This window comes from Podarcis muralis, chromosome 13 (genome assembly GCF_964188315.1).
Source record: "Podarcis muralis chromosome 13, rPodMur119.hap1.1, whole genome shotgun sequence".
In the NCBI taxonomy this organism is placed as follows: Eukaryota; Metazoa; Chordata; class Lepidosauria; order Squamata; family Lacertidae; genus Podarcis; species Podarcis muralis.
Window position 1 is genome coordinate 56,605,612 of NC_135667.1, and position 25,906 is coordinate 56,631,517.

The following is a 25,906-nucleotide window of genomic DNA, read 5'->3' on the forward strand; positions in this document are numbered from 1 at the left end:
GGATTGAGAAGGCGATTGGGCCACAGGTTTTCTACCCGTGCTCAAGAGACAGCAAAGGATCCAGGAGGACCCCCAAGAGACATGGCTGCTCCTTCAGAGGGAGGGTAACCCCATCAAGAGCAGACCACCTAACAGGGCAGAGGCGTCTTCTCCTGTTGCTGTCCTGTTCTGCCTTCATTTGCTCAGCAGAGGGAGCTCCCATACTTACCAATAGTTATGAGGTGTCAGACAAGGAATTGCTTTCTGAGACAGTGCTGAAAGCGGTACAACAGAGTCAGTGAAAAGAAGAGGCTGCTGGGTTGAATCGCAGACCCACCAAGTCCAGCATTCTAGCTCAAGCACTAGCACTCTCCCGCTCCTACTCACTAACCATGGGCATTCGGAGCCATCTGCCTCTGATCCTGGTGGCAACATACGGTCATCCTGACTCGCCATGGATAGCCTCGTCCTCCATGGATTTGTCTAGTAACTTGTTGAAGCTGTCCAAACTGGTGGCCATCACTCAGGGCGGTGGCCTCAGGGTGGAAGGATTCGGGCAGCTGGGAGCCAGGGCACTGCTGTGTGGGCCTGCAACCAAATCCTCACCAGCCTTTTACCTGGCAGCGAAGGAGGGAGAGCAGGGCGGGGCAGAGGCATCTTCAGTTTTGCCTGAACACGTGTCAGGAAAAATTAAAATTAAAATGTGGAAAACAAGTGAAAACATGATGCATGTGTCAAGAGAAACAAGCAAGCAAACCAAATTAAATGTGATGATAATGTGAAATCATGACCCATGGATGAAGAAAAATAAAAATTCCAAGAATGCAAAAAGCATGTGGCTCAGGAAAAGTAAAAATAAAAATAAATGTGAAAAACAAGTGAAATCATAACCTGTGGCTCCAGAAAAACAAAAACTAATAATAATAATGCAAAAAAGGTGTGTAAACTCAGGAAAAAGAAAAATACCCCAGAAGCAAAAAACAGGTGGAGCTCCCTTTCCCCCTAAGACAGGGGTCTGCAACCTTTAAGACAAAAAGAGCCACTTGGACCCATTTCCGAAGGGGGAAAAAACTGGGAGCCGCAAAACTCGTCATTATAAAAATAACTTTTTTGTCACTTTTTATTATTATTTCTTTGTTTGACCCCTCAGAATTACTCCTCCTCATAGAAATAACAGTTAAATTAACAAGTTACCTTTTGTGTGTGTGTGTGTTCTTCACTCCCCTTCAAAACAGTGACCAGCGTACATGCCCCCTTTCAATGCAGTGACCAGCGTACATGCCACTTACAATGTAGTGGGCGGGCGGGAAGGTGACGTCGGGACGATGCGTGACTAACGCACGCACCGCCCCCATGCGACGTGACAGCCAGTACAGCGCCTGCCACAGTGGGGAGTGTCGGGGTGCACAATGCGCCTCCTCCCCTCGCTAGTATCCGCCCCGGAGCCGCGGCAAAGGTGTAAAAGAGCCACATGCGGCTCTGGAGCCGCGGGTTGCTGACCCCTGCCCTAAGATATAACATTTCTTAATCAGCCTGGATAGCTCAGTCGGTTAGAGCCTGGGGCTGAGAATGCCAAAGTTGCAGGTTCAATCCCTGTACAGTCATACCTCGGGTTGAAGTTGCTTCAGGTTGAGCGCTTTTGGGTTTCACCGCTCATGCATGCGCAGATGACCAAAATGACATAATGCGCAGACGCAGGTTGCGTTCGCTTCAGGATGCAAATGGGGCTCCGGAATGGATCCTGTTTGCATCCTGAGGTACCATTGTATTGGACAACTGCATATTCCTGCATTGGAAGGGGTTGGACTCGATCAGGGGTCAGCAAACTTTTTCAGCAGGGGGCCGGTCCACTGTCCCTCAGAGCATGTGCTTGGCCGGACTATATTTTGGAAAAGAAAGAACGAATTCCTATGCCCCACAAATAACCCAGAGATGCATTTTAAATAAAAGGACTCATTCTACTCATGTAAAAACACGCTGATTCCCGGACCATCCGATTGAGAAGGTGATTGGGCCGAATCCCGCCCACGGGCCTTAGGTTGCCTACCCCTGGACTAGATCCTCAGGCCCTTTCCAACTCTATGCTTCATAGGGGAGTTGCCCCACTCCCTTGTTTGTTTTGGTTGCCCCTTTCTGAGCAATCTTCTTTTTGAGGTGCAGTCACTAGAACTGTATATCTCATTTGTCCTGTCAGGGTGAAAGGTGGGGCATAGATATAATAATAATAATAATAATAATAATAATAATAATAATAATAATAATAATAATAATTTGTTTATTATTATGTAGTTGCACCATAAAATATGTATGGGACAGTTTTTTTTTTTTATGCCGAACAATTCCCAACATGATTTTTTCCTCTTTTGCAGTAGTTGTACAGTGGGTAAACATTTTCACAGAGCCATGACCCCAATATCTTTTTTCCCTGATCAGTTTTTGCATTGAATAAATACCAGCAAATAAAAGAAAGTGCCCATTTTTGTTGATGAATCTATCCTGCAAAGATCTAACAGAGACATTAGTATTATCCTAATCTAAAATAACTATCTTAGGAGGGCTGGGCAGCAGCGGTGGGGGCGGCAGGAAGATTGCCTGAGGGACCCCCCCCCCCCCAGCGAGTTGCCCAGGCTGAGGGGTCGACTCGGGCGCTGGCTCACCTCCTTGTCCCTTTGTCCTCCCCAAGGATGCGCAGGGAGAGATGGGCAGAAATAGTAATAAGCGAGCACCCACAACAGCCACCCAGAGGCTCAAACAGGACTACCTGCGCATTAAAAAAAGACCCAGTGCTTTATATATCATATTGGCCTGAATATAAGCCTCACTTTCCCCCAAATTCCAACTGTGAAAAGTTAAAGTGCAGCTTATATTTGCGACCTTACAGTATGCAGCCAGGAGCGCGGGGCAAACAGTGTGAAGGTGACTATTATCACAGGAAATTAATCATCACAGGAAATGAATCTTCCCCAGAGAATTTCAAACCTCCTAGTATTTATATGATAACACCGAACGGAAGATTTAAATGCAATACAAGGATATGTCTTTAAATCACCGACTTCCACCCGGAGACGAGGGACCCAGCGTGGTCAGTCTCAAGCATCTTAACAGGCCTTCTTAGTTTTATGGTTGAAAAAAGTCCCACTCTGGGCAGTATAGAAATGTCAGAGTTCACAAAAGGCAGCTTGCGTTGCAGAACATCAAAGGCAAAGTCTCCCGTGAATCCTTCCCTGATGTGGTGGAGGAGATCAAGCAGAAACCGAAGGCACAAGAAGATCTCCACAACCGGCCCCCCAAACCCACCACCTCCAGAACAGGCTGCCCCTCCTCAATGGGCACATCCCCTTGGCTGCTGCCAACATCCACCCGGCCTCCAGCAGGCCAGTCGGAACCCTGGACTCCTGGGCGGCGCTTGGGCAAACTCGTTTGTTACAGTTGGCTTTGGGGCCGCGTGGGAAAGGATGCTCAGAGGAGGGGCACCCCTCCCGGGTCCAAGACCAAAACTAGTGGTAGCGGCAGGAAAACAAGACAAAAGCATATGGGACTCCCTAGGTATCTTGTTCCCAACTCTGGGACAAATACAGCAATGTACAGGACAGGCAAAAACAAAAGTTTAGTTTTGGGGGGTGCAGGGAGGGGTAAATGCAATTTGGGACAGAGGAGGAGAAGAAATGAGCTGCGTCTCAGGTGGGATTCCTGTTTTTTAAAAACAGGCTCCCCGCAAAATGGCCTTGTTGCCTTGTTTTTACTTACCTCAGGATCAGTTCTGGAATTCTTCAGCTCTTTTTCACTTGGATTTGCACATTTTGGAGACACCAGGGGGTTCCCCATGACATGGGGGGGGGGAGGGGGGAGGGTGTATAAGCCTCCGAATGTGCCCATTGACCTCTGCATTCTCTCCCTCCGCCTTTTGGTCTTTATGGACTCCTTAGGCTGCCTTGGACCTTCCAGTTGGGTGAAGCGGCTTGTAGAGGAAACGCAGAGGGGGAGGGTAGAGGAGTAGTTGAGCTGCCTGCCCCTCTTTTCCAAATGCCCAGCCCCATCTGCCCTCACTTCATGTGCTGGTGCTCGGCTGTTGAAGACCTCGGTCTACTCTTAGGCCAAGATGTTCAGCATTTTTTAAAAAGGAGCACACTTGATAAAGCAACGTGTGTCCTGCACCCGGGGTCAAAGGTGTTTTCTTCACAAAGAGCTATTTCTCTTTTAAAAAAAAGGAAAGATTAAGATAGTGAAGTGAGGGGGGATTTAAAAAACCCAATTTTACTCATCTCCATGTTATTTTCATCAATTTGGGTATTAAAATGCCCCCACAGCAGTACGTCTGCCTTGGAAATAGTTCCTCAATGTTCTATATTGTAACGCTAATTCAAAATCACACCAGACCTGCTTAGCATGGTGGTTTGCAGATTTAGGAGACATGTAGACATTTAAGCAGCTAACTGGAGTAGTATTAGGAATATTTGCTAATACTGTCTGAATTTATTCATTATCTGTTAGGTGCCTGCTATCTTTTATGTCTATTTGCTTATCCCTAGAAAGGTGGGAGGCCTGACCTTCCCTACCATACCCATTTGTACACGTGTTTAAAAGCTGGAAGAACCACTATTTTAAAACCTTGCAGTTGAATATCATTTGCATCTATAAACCAAGTTTCTTGTAGGCAGGGCAGATCAAATGATTTGAAGGAATGGGAGAATGTGCGTGGGGGGGAGGAGTTTCTGCATGTGGTTAATGATTGGTGTGCTTCCTTGTGAATGAGACTGATAAGAGTAAAACAGCTTGGTCTTACTGCCCCCTGAAAATCTTATTTTCTTGAATCGGCTTGTTTGTGACTCCAGGACTCTGCTTGGTGCTATTTGTACTTTATTGAAAACACCTGAAAGTTGAAAGGAAAAAGTAAGTAAAAACGAATGTGTTACAGGAGTGGGAATCTTAACCTTTGTACCAGGCTTTTGAAAAGTGTAAACTCTGCACCGTTGTAATCAACTAGTTTGATACCATGTTTTCAAGGCTACTGTTTTGCATGATCAGAGCATGTTTAATAAATGCTGCTTTCTTGAACATGTTTGCCTTTTTAAAATCAAATCTTTGGAAAACACTATACAGTGGTGCCCCGCAAGACGAATGCCTCGCAAGACGGAAAACCCGCTAGACGAAAGGGTTTTCCGTTTCGGAGGTGCTTTGCAAGACGAATTTCCCTATGAGCTTGCTTCGCAAGATGAAAACGTCTTGCGAGTCTCGCCATTTCCCCCCTGCTTCCCCCCCCCCCTTTTTCAAAGCCGCTAAGCCACTAATAGCCTTTTAGCAGCTTAGCCGCTAATCCTTTTATAGCCGCTAAATCACTAATAGCGCTAATCCTCTTAGCCGCTAATGGGGTTGCTTCGCAAGACGAAAAAACCGCTATACGAAGAGAATCGCGGAACGGATTCCTTTCGTCTTGCGAGGCACCACTGTACTGATTTAAATGATCCATATATTTGTGATCAATCCTGTTTGCCTGCCTGCTTTCTTGTCAAACACAACTCTGTACAGTGGTGCCTCGCAAGACGAAAAGAATCCGTTCCGCGATTCTCTTTGTCTAGCGGTTTTTTCGTCTTGCGAAGCAACCCCATTAGCGGCTAAGAGGATTAGCGCTATTAGCGATTTAGCAGCTTAGCGGCTATTAAAGGATTAGCGGCTAAGCTGCTAAAAGGCTATTAGTGGCTTAGCGGCTTTGAAAAAGGGGGGGGAAGCGGGGGGGAATGGAGAGACTCGCAAGACGTTTTCGTCTTGCGAAGCAAGCCCATAGGGAAATTCGTCTTGCGAAGTGCCTCCGAAACGGAAAACCCTTTCGTCTAGCGGCTTTTTCGTCTTGCGAGGCATTCGTCTTGCGGGGCACCACTGTATATAACAAATGTATAACGTACACTGAATGTCCCAGTGCAATATTGGATAGACCCGGGCTATCATCCCTCCATGACACTTTTTCTTAATCTGAATGCCTTGACTGCATCACGCGTATACATTGGACTCCGAGTTATCATGGCTGAACTTCCTGGCTTTATAAGCCCTGACCTTATCTTGAAATTTCCTCAATGTCTGTGATATTATTTTGCCAAACACTATCGTCCACCTCTCCCTTTAAACTCTTCTCCAATTTGCTATCTCGTTCCAATCTCCGTTTCTCTTGGGTGGCCTTGTCTATAACTAAGAGCATTAAATCGCTGGAGCATTTATTTATAATGCCTACTGATTTCTGTTTAAACTTCTCTGAGTCTAAGAATAAAGTGGGAGCCTTTTGGTATGCATTGATTTTTGTAGTATTCTGATAAAGACACAGCATGATGGTGCATTTTAAGCTTGCGTTTTAAATAACCATGTATGCTGCACAGCACTCCTTGAAAGAAAGGTGGGCTGAAAAATAACTTAATACACATTCTTGCCATTTTGGTGCCTTGCTGTTACAAACATATGGGATTTTCATTGAAAGCTTGTGTAATATTCATGCACAAGTTCTAAAGGATAATATATTCATATGCATCACATTGGTTTTGGGGAGCGGGTGGCACTGTGGTCTAAACCACCAAGCCTCTTGGGCTTGCTGATTGGAAGGTTGGCGGTTTGAATCCCCGTGACAGGGTGAGCTCCCATTGCTCTGTCCCAGCTCCTGCCCACCTAGCAGTTCAAAAGCACACCAGTGCAAGTAGATAAATAGGTACTGCTGTGGCAGGAAGGTAAACGGCATTTCCGTGCGCTCTGGCTTCCATCACGGTGTCCCATTGCACCAAAAGCGGCTTAGTCATGCTGGCCACACTGGCGGAGGAAGAGGGGGACAGGAGGAGCGCCCCACCCCCGGCAGCGCGATCCCAGTGGGGTTCCATCGCGGCTGTCCCCCCGCCTGCGCTGGATGCCCCGCCCCTGCAGGTGGTGCGCCCTGCCCCCAGGATGCATGCCCTGTCCCTTTGGGCGGCGCCCTGCCTCTGGGGCGTGCGCCAGCCCTACCCCCACCTGCTCTCCGCCCCCGGTGCCGGAGCATGAAGCTCCACCACTGGCTGGGCACATGACCCGGAGAGCTGTCTGCGGACAAACGCTGTCTCCCTTGGCCTGAAAGCGAGATGAGTGCCGCACCCCATAGTCGCCTTTGACTGGACTTAACCATCCAGAGGTCCTTTACCTTTTGTCTACCTTACATTTGGTAGTCAAATTAATGAAATGGTACCTGCTTTTTAAAAAATTGTTTCAAGAATAAATCACATGTTCTTTGATTAATAACAACTGTCTCTACCTCTTGTAAGTTTACAGTAAATTTCTTTGAGTTCCTCTGTCTGTGCAGGGGTATGATAACACACAGAAGCAGACATGGCAGTGTTATAAATAAAGATGGCCCGCTTTATTCACCCAGAGAATGGGAAAAAGGAAACAAAGGCCTGGCATTTCTTATAGCCCAAGCTATCACAAAATCACACAAGTCGGCTTGTAAGTAAGTGAGGTTGCAGGAAGAAGCATATTGGCATATTCTCGTGCAACAAACATACAGATTTCTGTTGGCCAAATAATCTTTAAATTAAACCATAGCTCAAAAGACACATGCCATTTCTATCAGTCTTGGTGGTAGTTAACATCTAAGCTTGGTGGCATTACAATGTCTGCTACATTTACCTTTCTTTATCAACCAACTGGTTCAATCAATAAAATGTTTATTTAATGGCTGAATGATTATAGTAAAGTACACATCACAGCCACCAATTATTGATGATTACAGGCAGCAAGCCAGGAGGTCTGAAAGATACTAGAACATTCAGATATGTTGTTACCTGTTGAGCAATAGATTTATTAGACCTCTCAAGAAAGTTATTTAGAACTGTCTCTTAAGGATCAACTAGGAAATTGCCTTATATAAATTTTGTGTTCTCTGACCCCTTGATAAAAACTGGACTGTTACAAGCTCTTTAGTGGTTGCAAGGACACTGCCTGTCATTAAAGGAAACTTTGGCAAATCTGCCATATATAGTCCTAGAGGCCCAAACTTTTAATATGCTAACGAAGCTGCTCTTCCATAATGCTATAGAATTCAGATATGGGCTCCATTTATTAGAGGCTGAGCAATGCAGGGCAAGTGAGCATTGTGCATATGGCCTATAAGTTGACTCATGTCACTCTTGAGCATCCTTCCACAGGCTTCCCCCCACATTCATGGGGGTTACCCTGCATGTGCAAGTGAAATCGTGTAGAGTGAGGACACCCCTCTTTAAAAAGGAGGATGCGCAAGAGGACACAGAGAGAGAGAGACTCACCCTGGAAATCACTCAGGGCCGCTGACCTGCCTGTTCTGAGCCTGCCTGCCTCCAGGGAGCCGGTGTGTGCTGTGCAGCGGAGCAGCAGAGATGGGGACATTTAGGGATAAGGTGACCCTTCAGTTAGACTGGTCCAAAGTTTTGAAGAGCTTTATATAGTAATAGCAACACCTTGAAATTGGCTCGGTAACCAGTTGCAGTCATTGCAGATCTCTGAACAATGGTGTAATATGCTCCTCTCAGCTGTTACGCTGCAGTGTGTTGCTGTTATGCTACCAAGTGCAAGGGAATCGCCACACAGAGTGTATTCAAGTCTTGAAGTAACCAGTGACTGGATTACTGTGATCAAATTATCCTGGTCTAGGAATGGGTGTTGCTGTCGTACCAGCCAAAGCTGATAAAAGGCACTCCTAGCTGCCGAGGCTTCTTGGACATCAAGCGAGAAAGTTGGATCTCAGAAGCTCCTTCAGGGAGAGTGCAACCTCCATCTAGGGCAGGCAACTGGCCAATATCTCAGACACAGGAACCACTCACCCAAAGTGCCTCCATCTTGCCAGGATTCAGACTCAGTTTATTGGTTCTCATCAAAACCAGCTCAATTTAGGATTTAGGGCAGACAAAAGAAATTGCTTCTTCATGCAAACAGTCAAAAAGTGGAGCTTGCAGTGATGACCACCAACTTGGATGGCCTCAAAAGAGGATTAGGCAAATTCAGGAGAGGCCTATGGATGGCTACTAGCCCGAATGACTACTCTCTGCCTCTGCAGTTGGAGGCGGCAATGAAGACCATTCCCTGGAAATCTTGAGAGGTGGAGAGTTGTTCTTGTGCTCATGTTCTGCTCCCCAGGTTCACCAGGTACCTGGTTGGGAGACCAGGATGCTGGACCAGATGGGACATTATGTTCTTGTGATGCAGGATCTGGGATGTGTCCAGAATTGGTGCACAGCTCTTGAAAGTACATCACACATCTGGGATATTTTCTCTCTCTCTGGCTGTTATTTGAAATGTTTCTTCCAAAATTCAGTTTCTGCTCTGTTGTACGCTTCATTCTTGATCTGTTTTTGCTTCCTTCCTATTCTGCACTGGCGTCTCTTCTCCAGGCATGATCCAGTATGGTTTCAGTATTCTTTCATTCCTCTAGGAAATGTATATTTAATGTTGGTATCCATCTACTATCCATTCTTCAATTCTAACAGCTAAGGTAAAAAAACTAAACAAAAAACATTTAATAATTTAGCAATGTTTCCCTTAACATGCTTGTTGGAAATTACATGTACTCAGCTGGGATTTTCAGCATGATTTTTACTTGCCAAGATTCCTTTTATAATCCTGTTTTCCCCCGATGTGTTTTTTGCCTGAATCTTAAGTGGCTACCTGTCTGCTCTGTGTTTCAAAATATAACTTTGTTGTTTAGTCATTTAGCCGTGTCTTGGGTGGCCCTGCACGGCAGAGCTCATAGCTTCTCTGAGTTATTCAAGCCCCTTCACCATGGCAAGGCAGTGATTCATGAAGGGGAAAATATAACTACAGTACCACATTTTTTAAAAAAATAAATAGGGTGAACTTGTCTCACTTCTGGGGAGGCAAATCAGTGGGAGAACTAAAGATTTGGTTTTCTGAATTTTGTTTTTGATTCCAGGTCTGAATTGGGTTAGATCAGGCCCAAAATGATCTGAACTGAGTTGGTGCCTGTTGTGCCAGCATCCCCCCCCCCTGCCCCCCTGAGGTCCTCTGGCTCTCCCCTGCCCCACCTTCCCACTCTGAGCAACTTGTACAGCTCTGAGCTAGGTTTTGGACAGGCATGTCAATATCTGTATTCCTTCCGCCGCCACAGATAACATTTATCTGGATATCCCACCCCAGCATAACCAAATATGAGGCATGCAGTATAATACAATTAATTTAGCAAACAGAAATAATAAGCAAGGGTTTTGTGTGTGTCGTTTCAGCTTTTCTTTAACTTATTTGTTACTTTATCGGATACACAAAAACGGCTACTATAATAGTGATCCTGTACAAAATCATGGGCTCTGCCAAATCACGTCCACCACCATCTATCCCCCCGACTCCAGTCTCATGTGTCTCACCCCCAACATTCAGACCCCCTTTCAAGTTCTCCTTCATTCACCACTCATCCATTCGCCCACGTTCTAAGCTCATTCCTTCCTAACATTTACTTCAGTTCTTCTAATACACTTCCCTGCGCATTCACCTTAATTGCACTGCTATTTTATACACACACCAGAGCCTCCCACTCTGAATCCCCCAGTCGGAATCACTGAATCGGAGTTACTGTTTCATTGTGTTTTTTAATGTTATTGTTATTTTATGTTTTTATACTCTAAACCATCCTGTGGTCTTAGGAAGAAGGGCAGTAAAACGAATGAATGAATGAATGGGGCTTACACATTTCTAGCTTCATTCTATCCAGGTCTTGGTTAGTGGGGAAGGAAAGTGCCCCCTGCCTCAAGCGCCTCCCTTTGCGGGACTCTGCACTATCTGCAGCCTGAAGGCCACCTGCCCAGAGGCAGCACAATATTAAGAGCTGTGCTCAGTCTGCCTTAAAAGAAAGAGAAAAGGCAAGATCCATGGCAAGTAGCGACCATGTCAAATGCTTCCCTGTGCCTATGTCCTGGCATAGAGGTTTTGCTATTCCTTTTAATGCCACATTACACTTTCAGATTTATTTGTAGTTTATTCACTCTTAAAAGTCTATGATCCTTTGATCTTTGCAACTGTTGAGTACGTTAAATCTGAATTTTCTTTTTGGTCTTTTTACCACATGAAAAAGGATTTCTGCCTTTATTATACATACATGAGCTTGGCTCAGGGGACCCAATTTCCTCTTTTGTTTTCTCACTTAACAGGTAATCTAAAATTAGATCAACTGGGATCACATCAAAAGAGGGATGACTTTGTTGAAAGTAAATGTAATTCTGTCACCAATTCCAAATTAAAATAGTGTGTGTGTGTGTGTGTGTGTGTGTGTGCACGCTCACACATTTTCATCACAGAAAAAAAAGAACAATTAATAAGGGAAAGCCACTTATCCAGACTAAGTTAACAATGATTAATCTGAACATCACCACTCACAAACTGATTATGGAACTGGAAGCCCACAGTTTAAGATGGCATCCAAAATGATGCCCCGAACTTATGCTTCCATTGCCAGATAGGAGCTTGAGAGAAACAGTAAATGACTGAACTGAGATACCTACAAAATCATTAGAATACATATACATTTATACCAAAGCATAAAGTAAAGGGTAAAGGTACCCCTGACTGTTAGGTCCAGTCATGGATGACTCTGGGGTTGCAGCGCTTATCTCGCTCTATAGGCCAAGGGAGCCAACATTTGTCCGCAGACAGTTTTTCCGGCTGATGTGGCCAGCATGACTAAGCCGCTTCTGGCAAACCAGAGCAGCGCACGTAAATGCCGTTTACCTTCATGCTGGAGCGATACCTATTGATCTACTTGCACTTTGACGTGCTTTCGAACTGCTAGGTTGGCAGGAGCAGGGACCGAGCAACGGGAGCTCACCCCGTTGCAGGGATTCGAACCGCCGACCTTCCGATCAGCAAGCCCTAGGCTCAGTGGTTTAGACCAAACCATAGCACAATATAAATTACATAATCTAAGCAGCAACCTTTATAGTCTTGTCAAAACATATAATGCTTTTAAATTATATTGTTCTGTAAAATACTTCATAGACTCACTTGGCATTCCAAAAAACATAGAACACTAAACAAAATATCACAGCTAAAAGCCTAGAGCTGACAATATTTTTTAATGTTTTATAATTATGGGTGTCACTGTAGCCTGCAGTTTGAGCCCCTCCCCCCCCCCCCAAATTTCCAAGTTTTATTTAGTTTTAAAAATTAAAATGTAATTTTTTAAAGCTAACTGTTCCTATAGGTCCCTGCTACAACGCTGTGATGCCAAAATGTTTTTCTGTGGTCCTCTAAGACTCCACATTTATCCTTTAAAAAAGAGAGGCCATGCTCACTGTTGCATTTCAACAAGCAGCCCTTGGAGGGTTGACCATGGGTAAATGAGACCCCCTCAGACCCCCCAAAAAGAAAAGGGGGAAAACTACTGACTGGTCATCTTGATGTTGATACCAGGAAAGGTCCTCAAACAGATAATTAAACAGTTGGTCTTTGAACACTTAGAAAAGGAGGCTGACTACTAAGACCCAGCATAGATAGATATATAGATATAGATATATATAGTTACAAGCTTGGTGGATCAGGGGAATGCTGTGGACATTGTGTATCTTGATTTCAGTAAGGCTTTTGAAAGCGTTTCCCATGATATTCTTGCAGAGAAGCTGGTAAAATGTGGGCTGGGTGAGGTAACTGTTATGTGGATTTGCAGCTAATTGACTGACTGAACCCAAAGAGTGCTCAACTAATGGTCATTGTTGGTCAATGTCTTTATAAACAACTTGGATGAAGGAATTGAAGGGGTGCTTATCAAATTTGCATATGACACCAAACTGGGAGGGGTAGCTGATGCCGCAGGAGACAGACTTGTGATTCAAGATGACCTTAATAGATTGAATTTCAGTAGGGCCAAATGTCAGGTTCTACACTTAGGCAGGAAGAACCAGCTGCACAAATATAATATGGGAGACACCTGGCTTGCCAGTAGTCTATGTGAAATGGATCTAGGGGTATTAGTAGACCACAAGCTGAACATGCGTCCACAGTGTGATGTAGCAGCAAATCTTTTTTTATTTTAAAAATGCTATTCTAGGCTGCATCAACAGAAATATAGTGTTCAGGTCAAGGGAAATAACAGTAGTACAGTGGTACCTCGGGTTAAGTACATAATTCGTTCCGGAGGTCCGTTCTTAACCTGAAACTGTTCTTAACCTGAAGCACTACTTTAGCTAATGGGGCCTCCCGCTGCCGCCGCACCGCCGCTGTAGAATTTGTATTCTCATCCTGAAGCAAAGTTCTTAACCCGAGGTACTATTTCTGGGTTAGCGGAGTCTGTAACCTGAAGTGTATGTAACCTGAAGCGTATGTAACCTGAGGTACCACTGTACAGTAGTGCCTCGCAAGACAAAAAGAATTCGTTCCGTGATTCTCTTCGTCTAGCGGTTTTTTCGTCTTGCGAAGCAAGCCCATTGACAGCTTAGCGGATTAGCGCTACAGCGGTCTAGCGGCTTTTCGCGATCAGCTGTTAAGCGGCTTATCAGCGGAACAGCTGATAAGCGGCTTAGCGTCTTAGGAAAAGGGGGGGAGCAAAAAAACCCCGCGGGGACTCGCAAGATTTTTTCGTCTTGCGAAGCAACCCCATAGGGAAATTCGTTTTGCGAAGCGCCTCCAAAACAGAAAACCCTTTCGTCTAGCGGGTTTTCTGTCTTGCGAGGCATTCATCTTGCGGGGCACCACTGTACTCTATTCTGCCTTGGTCAGACCACACATGGAGTCTTGCGTCTACTTCTGGGCACCACAATTTAAGAAGGATGTTGATTGCAGCTCTCTGTCAAAATCAACTACACCCTTAAAAGCTGGTCCATTTTATTGCTCTCTCCCAACTTTTTGAGACAAGATATCTGCTATTTTCTCTCACACATCTCCACTCATCCTGTAAATAGTTCCTGCATGAATAAAGCCTTTGAACTCCAGAGACTTCAGAAATTGTAAGTGATTATTCTAATCTAATTCACCCAAGCTGCAAGATCTGCTAGCACATACACACCATACAATTTATGCACATGTCTGCACATCCAAGAATCCTGGCAGCCCATCACTCTGTCCACTACACCATGCTGCCTCTCCATAGTTTTCTTAATCTCCACCTGACAATTTTCACAGCACTAGCTATCTTGCAGGTCAAAGTACTTGATAAGCACCCTTAAGTAAACCTTGAAGTGATTATTTCAGGCATAATCCAGCCAAGCCTATCCCCTCCTCTGTGCCAGTGATAAAGCAAGTTAACTGAAATTTGTAACCCTATAAATAATAGAGAAAACACGTCCACAATGTATTTCAACAATGCTTTTTCGAGTTGTATGACATTTGTTGGCTGGTTGCTTTCAGTTCTTCCACACACATGTATTAAAAGCAGCTCTCCTAAAGCTCACTGCATGCATTAATCCTGTGCACACAGGTTGGCCTTTCACTGATGTGTACCCAACAAAGCTCAGAGAGGCATATTCTAGACATACTGTAACAAAACTCTGTCAGTGCCAAATGTTTACTTCAGTAATTGTGGCACGGATGTGTAAATAAAAATTGCTGTAGTGGCTTCAATAGTAATGAAATCTTCTTGATATATTTAGGGTGAATACTGTACTGCATTTAGCAGTGTGTTCGAAAGATATTTAAAGTAGCGTTTGTGAATGAATGGATGCAGAGAGGGAGGGGTGTGTGACATGCAGAATGTTAAAATGCAAAGCACTATCTTCTGATTGGCTCATGGAAAGTGGATACTGTAGATATAAACTAGCAACTGCATCCTCTGGTCTTTATAACTGTCACAAAGAAAGCAGACGGGCGAGAGAGAGAGAGAGAGAGAGAGAGAGAGGACAAAATCTCACCAACAGTAAGTAAAAGTCCTAACTTTCTAAGCTTAAATAGTATAGAAATGGCACCTTAATGCACCATTTAACTGTACACTATCCCAGGACTTTACTGAAATAGTCAGCAGAGAGAGTAAATGGCACATGCATGTGTGGGCAGATACACATATCAATTAATATTTTTTATTAACATGTCAAAATTGTCATGGCATGCGCATGTCTCTTTGAGGTTGCATAATATGACAAAATAGACTTGAAAGGTGCTGATCCTATGTGCATTACATGAAGCTGCTATTGCAAACACGTGCGTTCAGCATAATATTTTGGGATCAAAATATAAATACTGTTCATGTAACTCAGTCTCTGTATTAAAGCAAATATACGGTACTTGTTAGCTGCATTGACAGTCAATGAAGTGGCTAAAACAGGCACTTAATTCTTAGAAATAAGCAACAGATCTTAAAGGATCCGTTCTATAGGAACTGAAGCAGAACCCATCCTTATTTAAATGAAAATGACAAATACAAAGTTTCAGCAAACTTACTTAAGCGGGTTTACTATATATACAGTCTATAAATGTCTATAAGCCAGAAGAGGGGTGGAGGGAAGTTAATTCAGATAAGATATAGATTTTAAGGAGAATAGTATTGTTAAGCTGTATTGTGTTTAAGATATTTGGAAAAAATTAATAAAAATTATGGGGGGGGAGTTTCAGCAACCTTTAATAGTATTTTTGTTAGTATTAATGTGGGGCATAAACCCGCCAGTTATTTTAAATGATTTTGTTAAATTGTATTATATCATTAAAAACAAACAAGATAATTATGTAGTATAGTTATTGATTTCAAAGGGGAAAATAATGCATAAAGTTGTATTTGATCTTGAAATTTACTCTTTCGGTGCATAGTAAATGAAATTAATTCCCCAGCAAATCTGTCCCAATGTGTCTGTTCTTTGGCTCTCTTCTGTTACAGTAGCTCAGTCAGTTACAGCCCAGACTGGGTTTTTTTACCATTTGTTTAAATGTGATTATGTCTCAGTTATTTCCAGTAAAAAGCAACTCATATTTTTGCAGTTGTCAGTAAGCAAACTACTAATGCAGGATTTTCACATGCCATAGAATCTGCTAAATATTCCAGTAACACTATATTTCAGGAGCACCTGCCTTATCTTTCAATATTTCCAAAATTTGCTTCTAAAGAATGTCAATAAAAGTACATGAGATGTCCAGACAGTAGATGAGATCACCAAGAATTATCATGCTGCAGAAAAATAGGCATGCTTTTTTTTTTTAGGAGAATCAAGTACCAATGGAGCTATCATTTGTAAGTTTTCTTTCGTATTAATGTTAATCGGGTTTCCAGTCACATTTCACCATTTCGATACTCTAAATGAAGATATTTACTCCATTTCAGTTTCTCTCTTTGTAAATGGTTAAACACATCTAAAGCAAAAGTAGATATGTTTTTCCCCCATTAGACCTTTCAGTGTAATTTGTGTTAGCCATGTTGTTTTCAAGATGATTTTTAACTTTCATATATACATTCAATGCAATCTTGAATTGCATTGAATACTTGGCTAGTTAGTCTTGTTCTTAACTTTCTAAAGGATGAGACTGAAATGACTATTCAGTACCTTGTACACTTCTAGCATTTTAATACATTTCTAGCTGGCCCCAGAGATGGGATAGTTGACCCAATTGATGGTTTCACTTAGACTTCTTATGTCTCAGGCCAAAGGCCCCTTCTTCCACATCATGTTGTTATGTGTAGCCCAGTTCCTTTGAAAGGAGGTCACTGAAGACTTATTGGTATTTTGTGATACAAGCTTTATTTACACACCTAGACAGGCTGATTGAGCATAGGTGTTTAAGTCCAACAGATGCCCCAAAGTTTAGTTCATTTGTTTATATACCACTAATTCATAAAAGCCCAAAGGGCTTTACCCTCTACGTGGGCAAGAAATCAACTTTTATAATAATAATAATAATAATTTATTATTTATACCCCGCCCATCTGGCTGGGTTTCCCCAGCCACTTTTAAGTGTTGCAGCACCTATGTTTTGGAACTCCATGCCGTTTGATATTATGGTGCCAGCTAAAAACATTATTGTTTAGACAAACCTACCCAGATAGGTAGAAGACTGATTTCTGTTTCACGTTGCTTTTAGTTTATTGCTGATTTTAATTTTTTTAAATATTTTAAATGGTTATTTTTAAATTCTTTTTGCCAATACTTTTATTGTTTAATTCTTTTTGTAAACTGCCTTGAGTTGTGTGTTTTTTCCAATCAAACATTATATAATTTTTATTAAATAAATAAATAAAATGTGTGTTTTTGTGTGTGTGTGTGTGTGTGTGTGTGTGTGTGACCACTTACAATCTAAAAGAGATATCTGATTTAACAAATGGATAATAGTGGATAGCGATAATATAATAAGGGACGCAGGTGGCGCTGTGTGTAAAACCTCAGCGCCTAGGACTTGCTGATCGCATGGTCGGTGGTTCGAATCCCCGCGGCGGGGTGCGCTCCTGTCGTTCAGTCCCAGCGCCTGCCAACCTAGCAGTTCGAAAGCACCCCTGGGTGCAAGTAGATAAATAGGGACCGCTTACCAGCGGGAAGGTAAACGGCATTCCGTGTGCTGCGCTGGCTCGCCAGATGCAGCTTGTGACGCTGGCCACGTGACCCAACCCCAGAGTCATCTGCGACTGGACCTAATGGTCAGGGGTCCCCTTACCTTTACCTATTATATAATAATGGGTCACTATTATACAATAATGGATAACAAATAAAATAATAGTAAATTGAGGATTATTTCTACATAAATTACCCACATTTGTAATTAAGCTATCTTCCTGTGTATCATCTAGATATAGCAAGCAACCCATTTCTTTAAAGCCCCAGAACTGAGTGAAGGAGGTAGCTGTCTCTAGGATTCCGTTTCGGAGTATTCGGGGGGGGGGGGATTGCATGTAACTTTGTGCAGTAAAACTGGAACAGGGCAGGATTTACTTCTGAGTGAATGAATGCATGAGCACTAGAATCTTGATCAAGAACTATTGCAGCAGTATGATTGACTGCAATACTATTGGGGGGGTGACCCCATTACTTTAAAAAGTATACAACTTGTTGTTTGGAATGAGACTATATTGCACTGAATATTTTTTTAATTCAACCCTTCGCCCCGGTTTTTCCTTTGGAAATTTCCCTAAAAGCTTTCACATTTCTGACTCCATTCCTTTTGCTCCAGGCTCTGCCCTGGGATCATTTTTGTTGTTGTATTTTTCAGTACAGTAGTTGACAACCTGATTTTTGTATGCATCTGACTTCACTTATGCGTGCAATTTTTTAAAATGCCAAATTGTTTCTTTTAGAGTCTGAATTCTTGACATGGATGCCACAGAGTTCCGAAAAAGAGGAAAAGAAATGGTGGACTATATTGCAGATTACCTGGAGACAATAGAGAAAAGACGGGTCTATCCTGATGTGGAGCCCGGGTACCTGAGGCCTCACATCCCAGATTCTGCTCCTGAAGAACCTGAGAGATTTGAAGATATCCTTAAAGATGTTGAAAAGATCATTATGCCTGGGGTAAGATCAAACTGCAGATGAGCTTTAAAGAATGGGCTTGTCTACATGGGAGGTTTACTGCGTGTTTACAGCTGTTTGCATTCTCCTTTAATTTGTGTAGTACATGTGTCGTCAGCCTCAGACAACAGCAGTCCCGATGCTTTCCTGCTGTAAATTTGAGTTTTCCCAACACAGGGATAATCTGTTAAATTGGGAGAAATCAGGCCACGAACCACTCCACCTGGAGCCTCAGACAATTAGCTGTGGTGGTTTTGGGTGGGTGGATCAGTTGTCACTCTCTGTTACTTCCCTTTCCAAATTCACTACTTCCCCAATGCTTTAACTTCCTTTCCAGCTATGCTTATGACTATATCTGGCATGATCCTGAATGGACAACTGTAGCTGTATATGTATATGTATATGTATGTGTGTAGTTCCCTCAGTTATGTCCCAAACCAGAAAACTACACAGGCAAATAGAGTGCTGAGTATTTACAATTGCCTGACTCTGTGCTTTTGCACACTTCCTGGGCTGGGAATTTAAAAACAAGGGAACGCCCAAGGTGTGTGCATCGCTATCCATGCACATGACCTGTTGGTCCTCAATCAGCATAATGGTATCAACAAATCACAGACTCTTCAAGTGTCCCTATTTTCCAGGAACAGTCCCAGATTTACAGAAGCCATCCCGGTTTCTGATTTGATCCCAGAATGTCCCGCTTTTCATTAGGAAGTCCCTACTTTCATAGGAGAAAAGTTGGAGGGTTTGGAAATATGCGAACTCCAAGCCAAGGAGATAAGTAACTGTACAACCTTTAGAAGACAACTGAAGACGGCCCTCTATAGGGAAGTTTTTTCATGTTTAATGTTTTGTTATGTTTTTATACATGTTGGAAGCCGCCCAGAGTGGCTGGGGCAATCCAGTCAGATGGGCGGGTGTATTATTATTATTATTATTATTATTATTATTAGAATAGGACATCCCTATTGTCATCCGAGAAATGTTGGAGAGTATGAAATCAGAAGACGAGGACAAACAGAAAAGGGAACCTGTACAATATTTGTATCTGCTGGTACAAATGTGAAAGACCCAAGTAGTTCCTTATTTACAAATTCAATATACTGTATGTGGGATAGCCCTACTCAAAGATTGCAATAAAAAGTGGTAATATGGCTAAGATTATCCACAGCAGAAAAATGGAAGACTTTGCAGAGTCTGCAAATATATCTGTGGTATAAAAATGTCTGGAACCTAGACATGGCAGAATACAAATCACAATATAAAGGTTTCCAAAGGCTTTGAAGATCCAGAATGTTTTTATTCTGTGCAGCGGGACTTTATCCAATGCAACTAATCTCTAGGTCACTATGGTGCTACCAATGCGGGAAATGTGGGCCTCCAAACAGGTGTCCTCTTACATCCAGTTTTGTTGACAAATTAAGAAAATGGCTACATGGCCATCTTCGTAATAAAATTCAGGAGAAGGGGGGAATGTTGGGAAAAATAAATTAACCCATTCACATGCAACAACGGCAAAAAACATCAAATACATGTAAGTGTGGACTACTTCAGTCTAATTTGAAGGGGGGGAAAGTGGATTAACAAATAATGTTCAAATGTGGACAAGTCCAATATGAATTAATTTATAAATAGCTGTAACAAAGTTCTTGAGGCAATAATTTTGATCATTAGTGACTTGTCCATATGAGAATGGCTCTTCCACATCTGTAGAAAGCGCCTCAGCACATGAAATCTGTCATACTCCAATTTTGTGATCCAGTACCAGAAAAAGGCAGCGTAGAGACTGCAAGTCATGTCAGAGTGCCCTGGGAAATCCATAAATCATCCACTACTAGATATGATCTTCAGTGAATGGAAAGCAGGTAAATTAAGGAACGGGAGGATCAGCGGGCACAAACCCAGCCTCTCTCCCCCAACTGCAATATAGAAAATGCCATCTATGCTGAGCTGGTGTCAGAGCCAATGAGTGTGAAAGTGATTGTCCCTTTGACTTTCTCCATAATCCGCCTCTTTGCAGACTGTTCTCTTTTGCTTCATCCTGCAAATAGCCTGAAGGAGGGTCACATTTGATTAATCTCTTCAGAATGTGTCACTGACTTAAGTATTATTGCACAGGCTGATCAAGATAAACAGCTTCTGCTGCCTCATCCAAAGCATCAGTCTGCCTCATAGGAGTCTGTGGTCAGCAGCTCCATTTCTCAAGCCCTTGACATTTCCTGGATTTCTTTGTAATAACTGCCCTTTTCATTCAAATATCAGACTGAAGATCTTCTCCCCAGAAGCACCAAATGCGCTTCATATAGCAATTTGTAGGGTTTGTTTTGCATTTCTGGTTTCAAACTGAGATAAAGAAAGGATGTATTTGCAGCACCTGGGGGGAGGGATTTTTGGAGATGAGCGCCGCAACCCCAGAGTCGTCCGCAACTGGACTTAACGGCCAGGGGTCCCTTTACCTTTACCACAGCATACATTTGTAGCACATGACTTCCCCCAAAGGATCATGGGAACTGTAGTTTAATCCTCACAGAGCTATGATAGTCCATATAAACTCAATAGTGAGTAGTCAATTTATAGGCAATATAAGATAGATTTAGATTTGAACCAACCCAGGCTCCGTAATCTTCATCTGTTGTCCTCCTTCTTCCAGGCTATTGGCTGATTAAACAATCAAGTGTTTTGCAGGGGGTATTGTTCTGTTTGTTGTTATTTGTTTTTAAACTGTAAAGCACCCGTGATCCTTGGATGAAGGGTGGCGCAGAAATCTAATAAATAAAACAATTCTTCGCTCCAGCTTCTTTCCCTGATGTGTGCCTGCTTCTGGTCTTTCCGGCAGGTGACGCACTGGCACAGCCCCTACTTCTTTGCCTACTACCCAACGGCCAACTCCTTCCCAGCTCTTCTGGCTGACATGCTCTCTGGGGGCATAGGGTGTATTGGGTTTACATGGGTAAGTGTGTTCCACCCCTCTCTGCTGGGCTTCCTAGGGGACAGGCGACATGCGCAACCTTTGCACCAGGCAGGCAATTCACCCTGCGGTCCATATGCCAACCACACACCCAATTATTTGTGTTCCTAATTATCACCCACTACCAATGCCTCCCGCACCCATGGCCTGGAGACCCAAGGGTTTTGTGTTTTATTGTTGTGAACCACTTCAGGTTTTTGTTTCTGTTTTAATATAGAGATCTATAAATATTTTAAAACACGCAGATTAAGATTGAAGTAGTTTAGCCTGGAGAAAATATGGTTAAGAAGTGATATAATAGCCATCGTCAAACATTTAAAGGACTGTCATATAGATGATGGAGCAGATTCATTTTCTGTTGCACCAGAAGATAGGGCATGAGCTGTTTGACAGTGGAACAGACTGCCTTGGAAGGTGCTGGATTTCTCTTTGTGAGAGACTTTTAAAGCAGAGATTGTGTGGCCAACTATCAGGGATGCTATATTTGTGGGTTTCCTGTATTATAACTCTTTGTATAAATATTGAGGAGAAGCTACCACACTCCTGTAGTTTCTTTTTACCACATCTTTCTATTTTAGGCATCAAGCCCAGCTTGCACAGAGCTGGAGACAGTCATGCTGGATTGGCTAGGGAAGATGATCAATTTGCCACCATCATTTCTGGCCGAGAAGGATGGAGAGGGGGGTGGCGTAATCCAGGTAAGCTGGAAGTGTGTGGTCTTAGTTTCTGCATGGTGTATGTTCTGTTCAAACTGGATTGAAAACAATATGGTTTTTTAAAAAAATATTATATGGGCATAATGGTTCCCCACAAAGGTGCAGAAGACATGCCATCAAGCTTTCAAGTCATCATCTGATATCTGAGGAATGAAGACACTATGCCTGTGTGAACCATCCCTGAAACTCCTGGTTACCCCTGTGAAAACCTAGTTGGGACAATGTTCTATGGAAATATGGATTTGTATATGTAACCTGCCTTTTACCTGAAGGTCCCTAGTGGAGTGGCACACACCTAAAACAAACAAAATTAAAACACACACAATTAAACCAATTCGACACAAATTTATAAAGTTCATAAACCTTCCTCTCCAAAATCCTAGGCAAAAAGGTGTGTTTTCAATGACAATGAAACAACAACAGTGTTGTGAGTGAAACGTACCTCAGAGGGATGGTTGTTGCAAAGGAGTCAAGACTTTAAAATGAGCCCAGAAGACAGGAGATTGTTCAAGATTGATGTTATGCTGAGGCACCCTACTAGTACCCTGGTTGCCACATTTGGTACCAGAGTCAGCTTCCAAACTGGTTTCAAGGAATTTGTTGTTGTTGTTTAGTCGTTTAGTCATGTCCGACTCTTCGTGACCCCCTGGACCAGAGCACGCCAGGCACTCCCGTCTTCCACTGCCTCCCACATTTTGTTCAAACTCACTTTTATGTGCCTGTTGTCTTTGTCCATTTGGCAGGGATACTGGAGTAGCTTGCCGGTTCCTGCTCCAGGTGGATCACATTTGGTCAAAACTCTCCACTATGACCTGTCCATCTTGGGTGGCCCTGCACGGCATAGCTCATAGCTTCTCTGAGTTATTCAAGCCCCTTCGCCACGGCAAGGCAGCGATCCATGAAGGGGTTTTTCAAGGATAGCCCCATGTAAAAGAACACCAACAATACAATAGGAAGTTACCAGAATGTGGATGATTGCAGCCAAGCTCTCTCTCCTCAGGTGGGGCACTAGATGGTGCACCTGCTGAAGCTGAGCATCACCACTCCTAGTTCCTGAAGCCACCTGCGATGGCACCAGAGTTATCCTCAAGCTATGCACCTGTTCCTTCAGGGGAGGAGCAACCTGTTGTAGAAGAACTTATCCCTCTTTTAGCTGAGCAAATTGTTAAAATGTTTTAGATGCTACTCTGGCTATTTGGATGAACAGTTGTAATCAGGGCTTTTCTTCTGCCGAAACTCAATGTGGTTGGCATTATAATAGAACAAGGGAGGTGTTTGCGGTGAGTTCTGGCACCTCCTTTTTTAGAAAAATAGCACTGGTTGTAGTAACTTTGCCCTTTTTAATGGCTAGTTGGAATTCTAGAACTGTACAGACCAGCACAGACCTTGCCCCCGATCCCACAGTATTAAATCTGGAATAACTGCTTGAACACTTGCTAGCTCCTGAAGCCTAATGTCAGGATGAATTGCTTTTACATGTAGGGTGCAAATGTTGTTTTACTTCACCCCACCATAGCCCCAGTTTTGTGCTGAGGATCAATGAGCAATTATGTCTATTTGCCAATGGGAAATGCTGCCCTTTTAAGCTGACAATTCTTGATGGACTATAATTTGGGGGCACTGAGAGTGGGTGGTGTCTGTGCTGCTGGTGGAGATGAAGCAATTTGTAGTGTTGGTCTTCTTGCCTCATTCTTGTATCAATAATGATAAAAACAAGAAAGAACATGGCGGAGATGGGCTTTATATTAGACTGCCAATCAAATGAATATTGCAATATTGGCCTGTGGAAATGGGTGCTTAATTACCCTTAAAGGACCAAATCAATATGAAATTATCCTGCTGCCTCAAAGGTGACACTTGAAAAATCCAAAGACGAAAGGAAATTTCCGCTTGGGGCTCTGTTTGACTCACCAATGCTTCTGTCGCCTCTTGAGGTTGCTCACCATGGTAACCTTTGTTTGCTTGCTGTGAAGTAAAAAGTATAATAGCCAGCTTACTTAGTATGTGTGTCATAAAAACCATCTTTCCCAGCAGCGCATTCAATGGGGGCGCCTCAGTTTCCCCACTCTGACATTTTATAGAGGCCTGATCCAGCCATAATTACACAGCTAGGACCCACTGATTTCAATGGGAGGGATATAAGCAAGTGCTTAATGGCCTCTGAAATCAATAGTGTTCAAAAATGCTTAACTTTAACTACATTTAAAGTCTTCCTTGTCTCTATGCCTGCTGGCCTTCTCCTCCTGGAACTGGCTGAGGGTGCTTTCCCTCTAAACCAGAGCACCAGTCCGCAAACCAGACGTCTGCAGCAGAGAGAAGGAATTCCTAATGTTGTGAATTTGAGTGGGGACAGACTCCCCATAATTTCTACATTCAGTGGATGGTCAGAGTTAGAGTAGGCTCCTGAATTTAGCAAGGGCTGGGAATAACACTCCTAACTTCCCCAGGCTCTGCCAGGTGTAGAGGGAGCATGATGTCACCCCAGGAAAAGAGGGTGTCCTTTTCCAGCAGAGGTTTGGGGAGAAAGGGATGTGGGGGAGAAGGAGCAGGAAGTGGGCACCACCTCATGCGGGCAGCAGTCATGCTGGCTGCCTGGATCAGGCGACTGGGCTGCTGGGAAGGACAAGTCCCTCTTGGGACATACATGCTGTGAACTCTCTCTCCGTAAATTCAGGTTTAAAAGTGTGAATAAGCCATATTTCTAAGACACAGCAGACTCTGATTTCCCCACAGAAACACAACCCTGGGGGGGAGCGCCTGGAGCCTCCTGGAATCTTGCTGCCATTCAGCAGAGACTGGGGGTGGTGTGCAAGGCTATTCTTAATGCTGCTAGACCACAAGGGTTAGCAGAATCCATGGTGGAAAAAGAACGTAGGTCTTTGTGTCAGAAAGGCACAAGCGGAAGGCCCCAGGTTCCATCTACGATGGCATCCCCAAGGAGGCCTTGGAGAGACTCCCTGCCTGAGATCCCGGAGAGCCATTGCTGCCAGGCAGTGTAGACCGACTGAGCCAGTACTGAGCCAGGTTGGACCTGTGCTCTGGCCTCATAGAAGAAAGCTTCTTCTGTTTCTAAATTGCTTTCCACAAGAAATGCCTGTTTAAGGAGGTGCTTCCAGCTGTGCTTCCTTTCCCCTGGCTTGCAGCACCCTAAATCTTCAACATGTTCTCTTCTGCCACTGTCCTGACTCACTTTCCATTGGCTTGTCCTGCCCAACTGAGCCTCTCTCTCCTTCCCTGCAGGGCACGGCCAGCGAAGCGACCTTGGTTGCACTGCTTGCAGCTAGAACCAAAGCGATCCAGCGGGCGCAATCAGAAAACGGAACGCTGACTCAGGGAGACGTCATTGGCCGGCTGGTGGCTTATACCTCGGACCAAGTGAGTATTGAGACACTCTGGAGCAGGAATCGCCAGCCCAGCACCTGCAGCTGCCACAGTGCCTGCAAAAACCTTCAGTGGCATCCACGGGCAGCAGCCCTCGACCCTGAGCTTTCATATAGACATAGATATACAGATATAGATACAGTTTTGTACCTGCTAAAAATAAAGTTATGAAGCAAAAAGTACAGGCACCCTTTTAATAATAATAATAATAATAATAATAATAATAATAATAATAATAATAATAATAATTCATTTATATCCTGCCCTCCCCAGCCGAAGCGGGGCTCAGGGCGGCTAACAACAATAAAATAATACAACATTCTAAAATCTTTTCATTATAAAATTAATTCAAATCAAATTGATGGCAACCATTGGGCTTGAGTTCTGTGAAGATTGCCAAGGGAGGGAGTCAGGCTGCGTCCTGACCAAAGGCCTGGTGGAACAGCTCTGTCTTGCAGGCCCTGCGGAAA

The 25,906-nt window shown here is 43.5% G+C and overlaps 2 protein-coding genes across 3 annotated transcripts in view; both read left to right on the forward strand.

Annotated features, from left to right (window-relative positions):
- Positions 1 to 2,677: 2,677 nt before the first annotated feature.
- LOC114581989 (ubiquitin-conjugating enzyme E2 J2) lies at positions 2,678 to 3,590 on the forward strand. Its single transcript, XM_077918323.1, is given in 5 exon segments — positions 2,678 to 2,749; positions 2,751 to 3,144; positions 3,147 to 3,263; positions 3,266 to 3,336; positions 3,339 to 3,590. Coding segments are annotated over 5 exon segments (906 nt in total).
- Positions 3,591 to 4,719: 1,129 nt separating this feature from the next.
- DDC (dopa decarboxylase) overlaps positions 4,720 to 25,906 on the forward strand; it is a 50,453-nt gene continuing 29,266 nt past the window's right edge. Inside the window, exons 1-5 of one of the 2 annotated variants that reach the window (XM_028703359.2) lie at positions 4,720 to 4,869; positions 18,158 to 18,374; positions 21,208 to 21,321; positions 21,918 to 22,037; positions 25,296 to 25,430. In XM_028703359.2, coding sequence (XP_028559192.2) covers positions 18,174 to 18,374; positions 21,208 to 21,321; positions 21,918 to 22,037; positions 25,296 to 25,430 — 570 coding nt within the window. In that variant the 5' untranslated portion in view covers positions 4,720 to 4,869; positions 18,158 to 18,173. Of the gene's footprint in view, positions 4,870 to 14,725; positions 14,807 to 18,157; positions 18,375 to 21,207; positions 21,322 to 21,917; positions 22,038 to 25,295; positions 25,431 to 25,906 lie in introns of those variants that run through there. The other variant, XM_028703360.2, reaches the window with a different exon arrangement.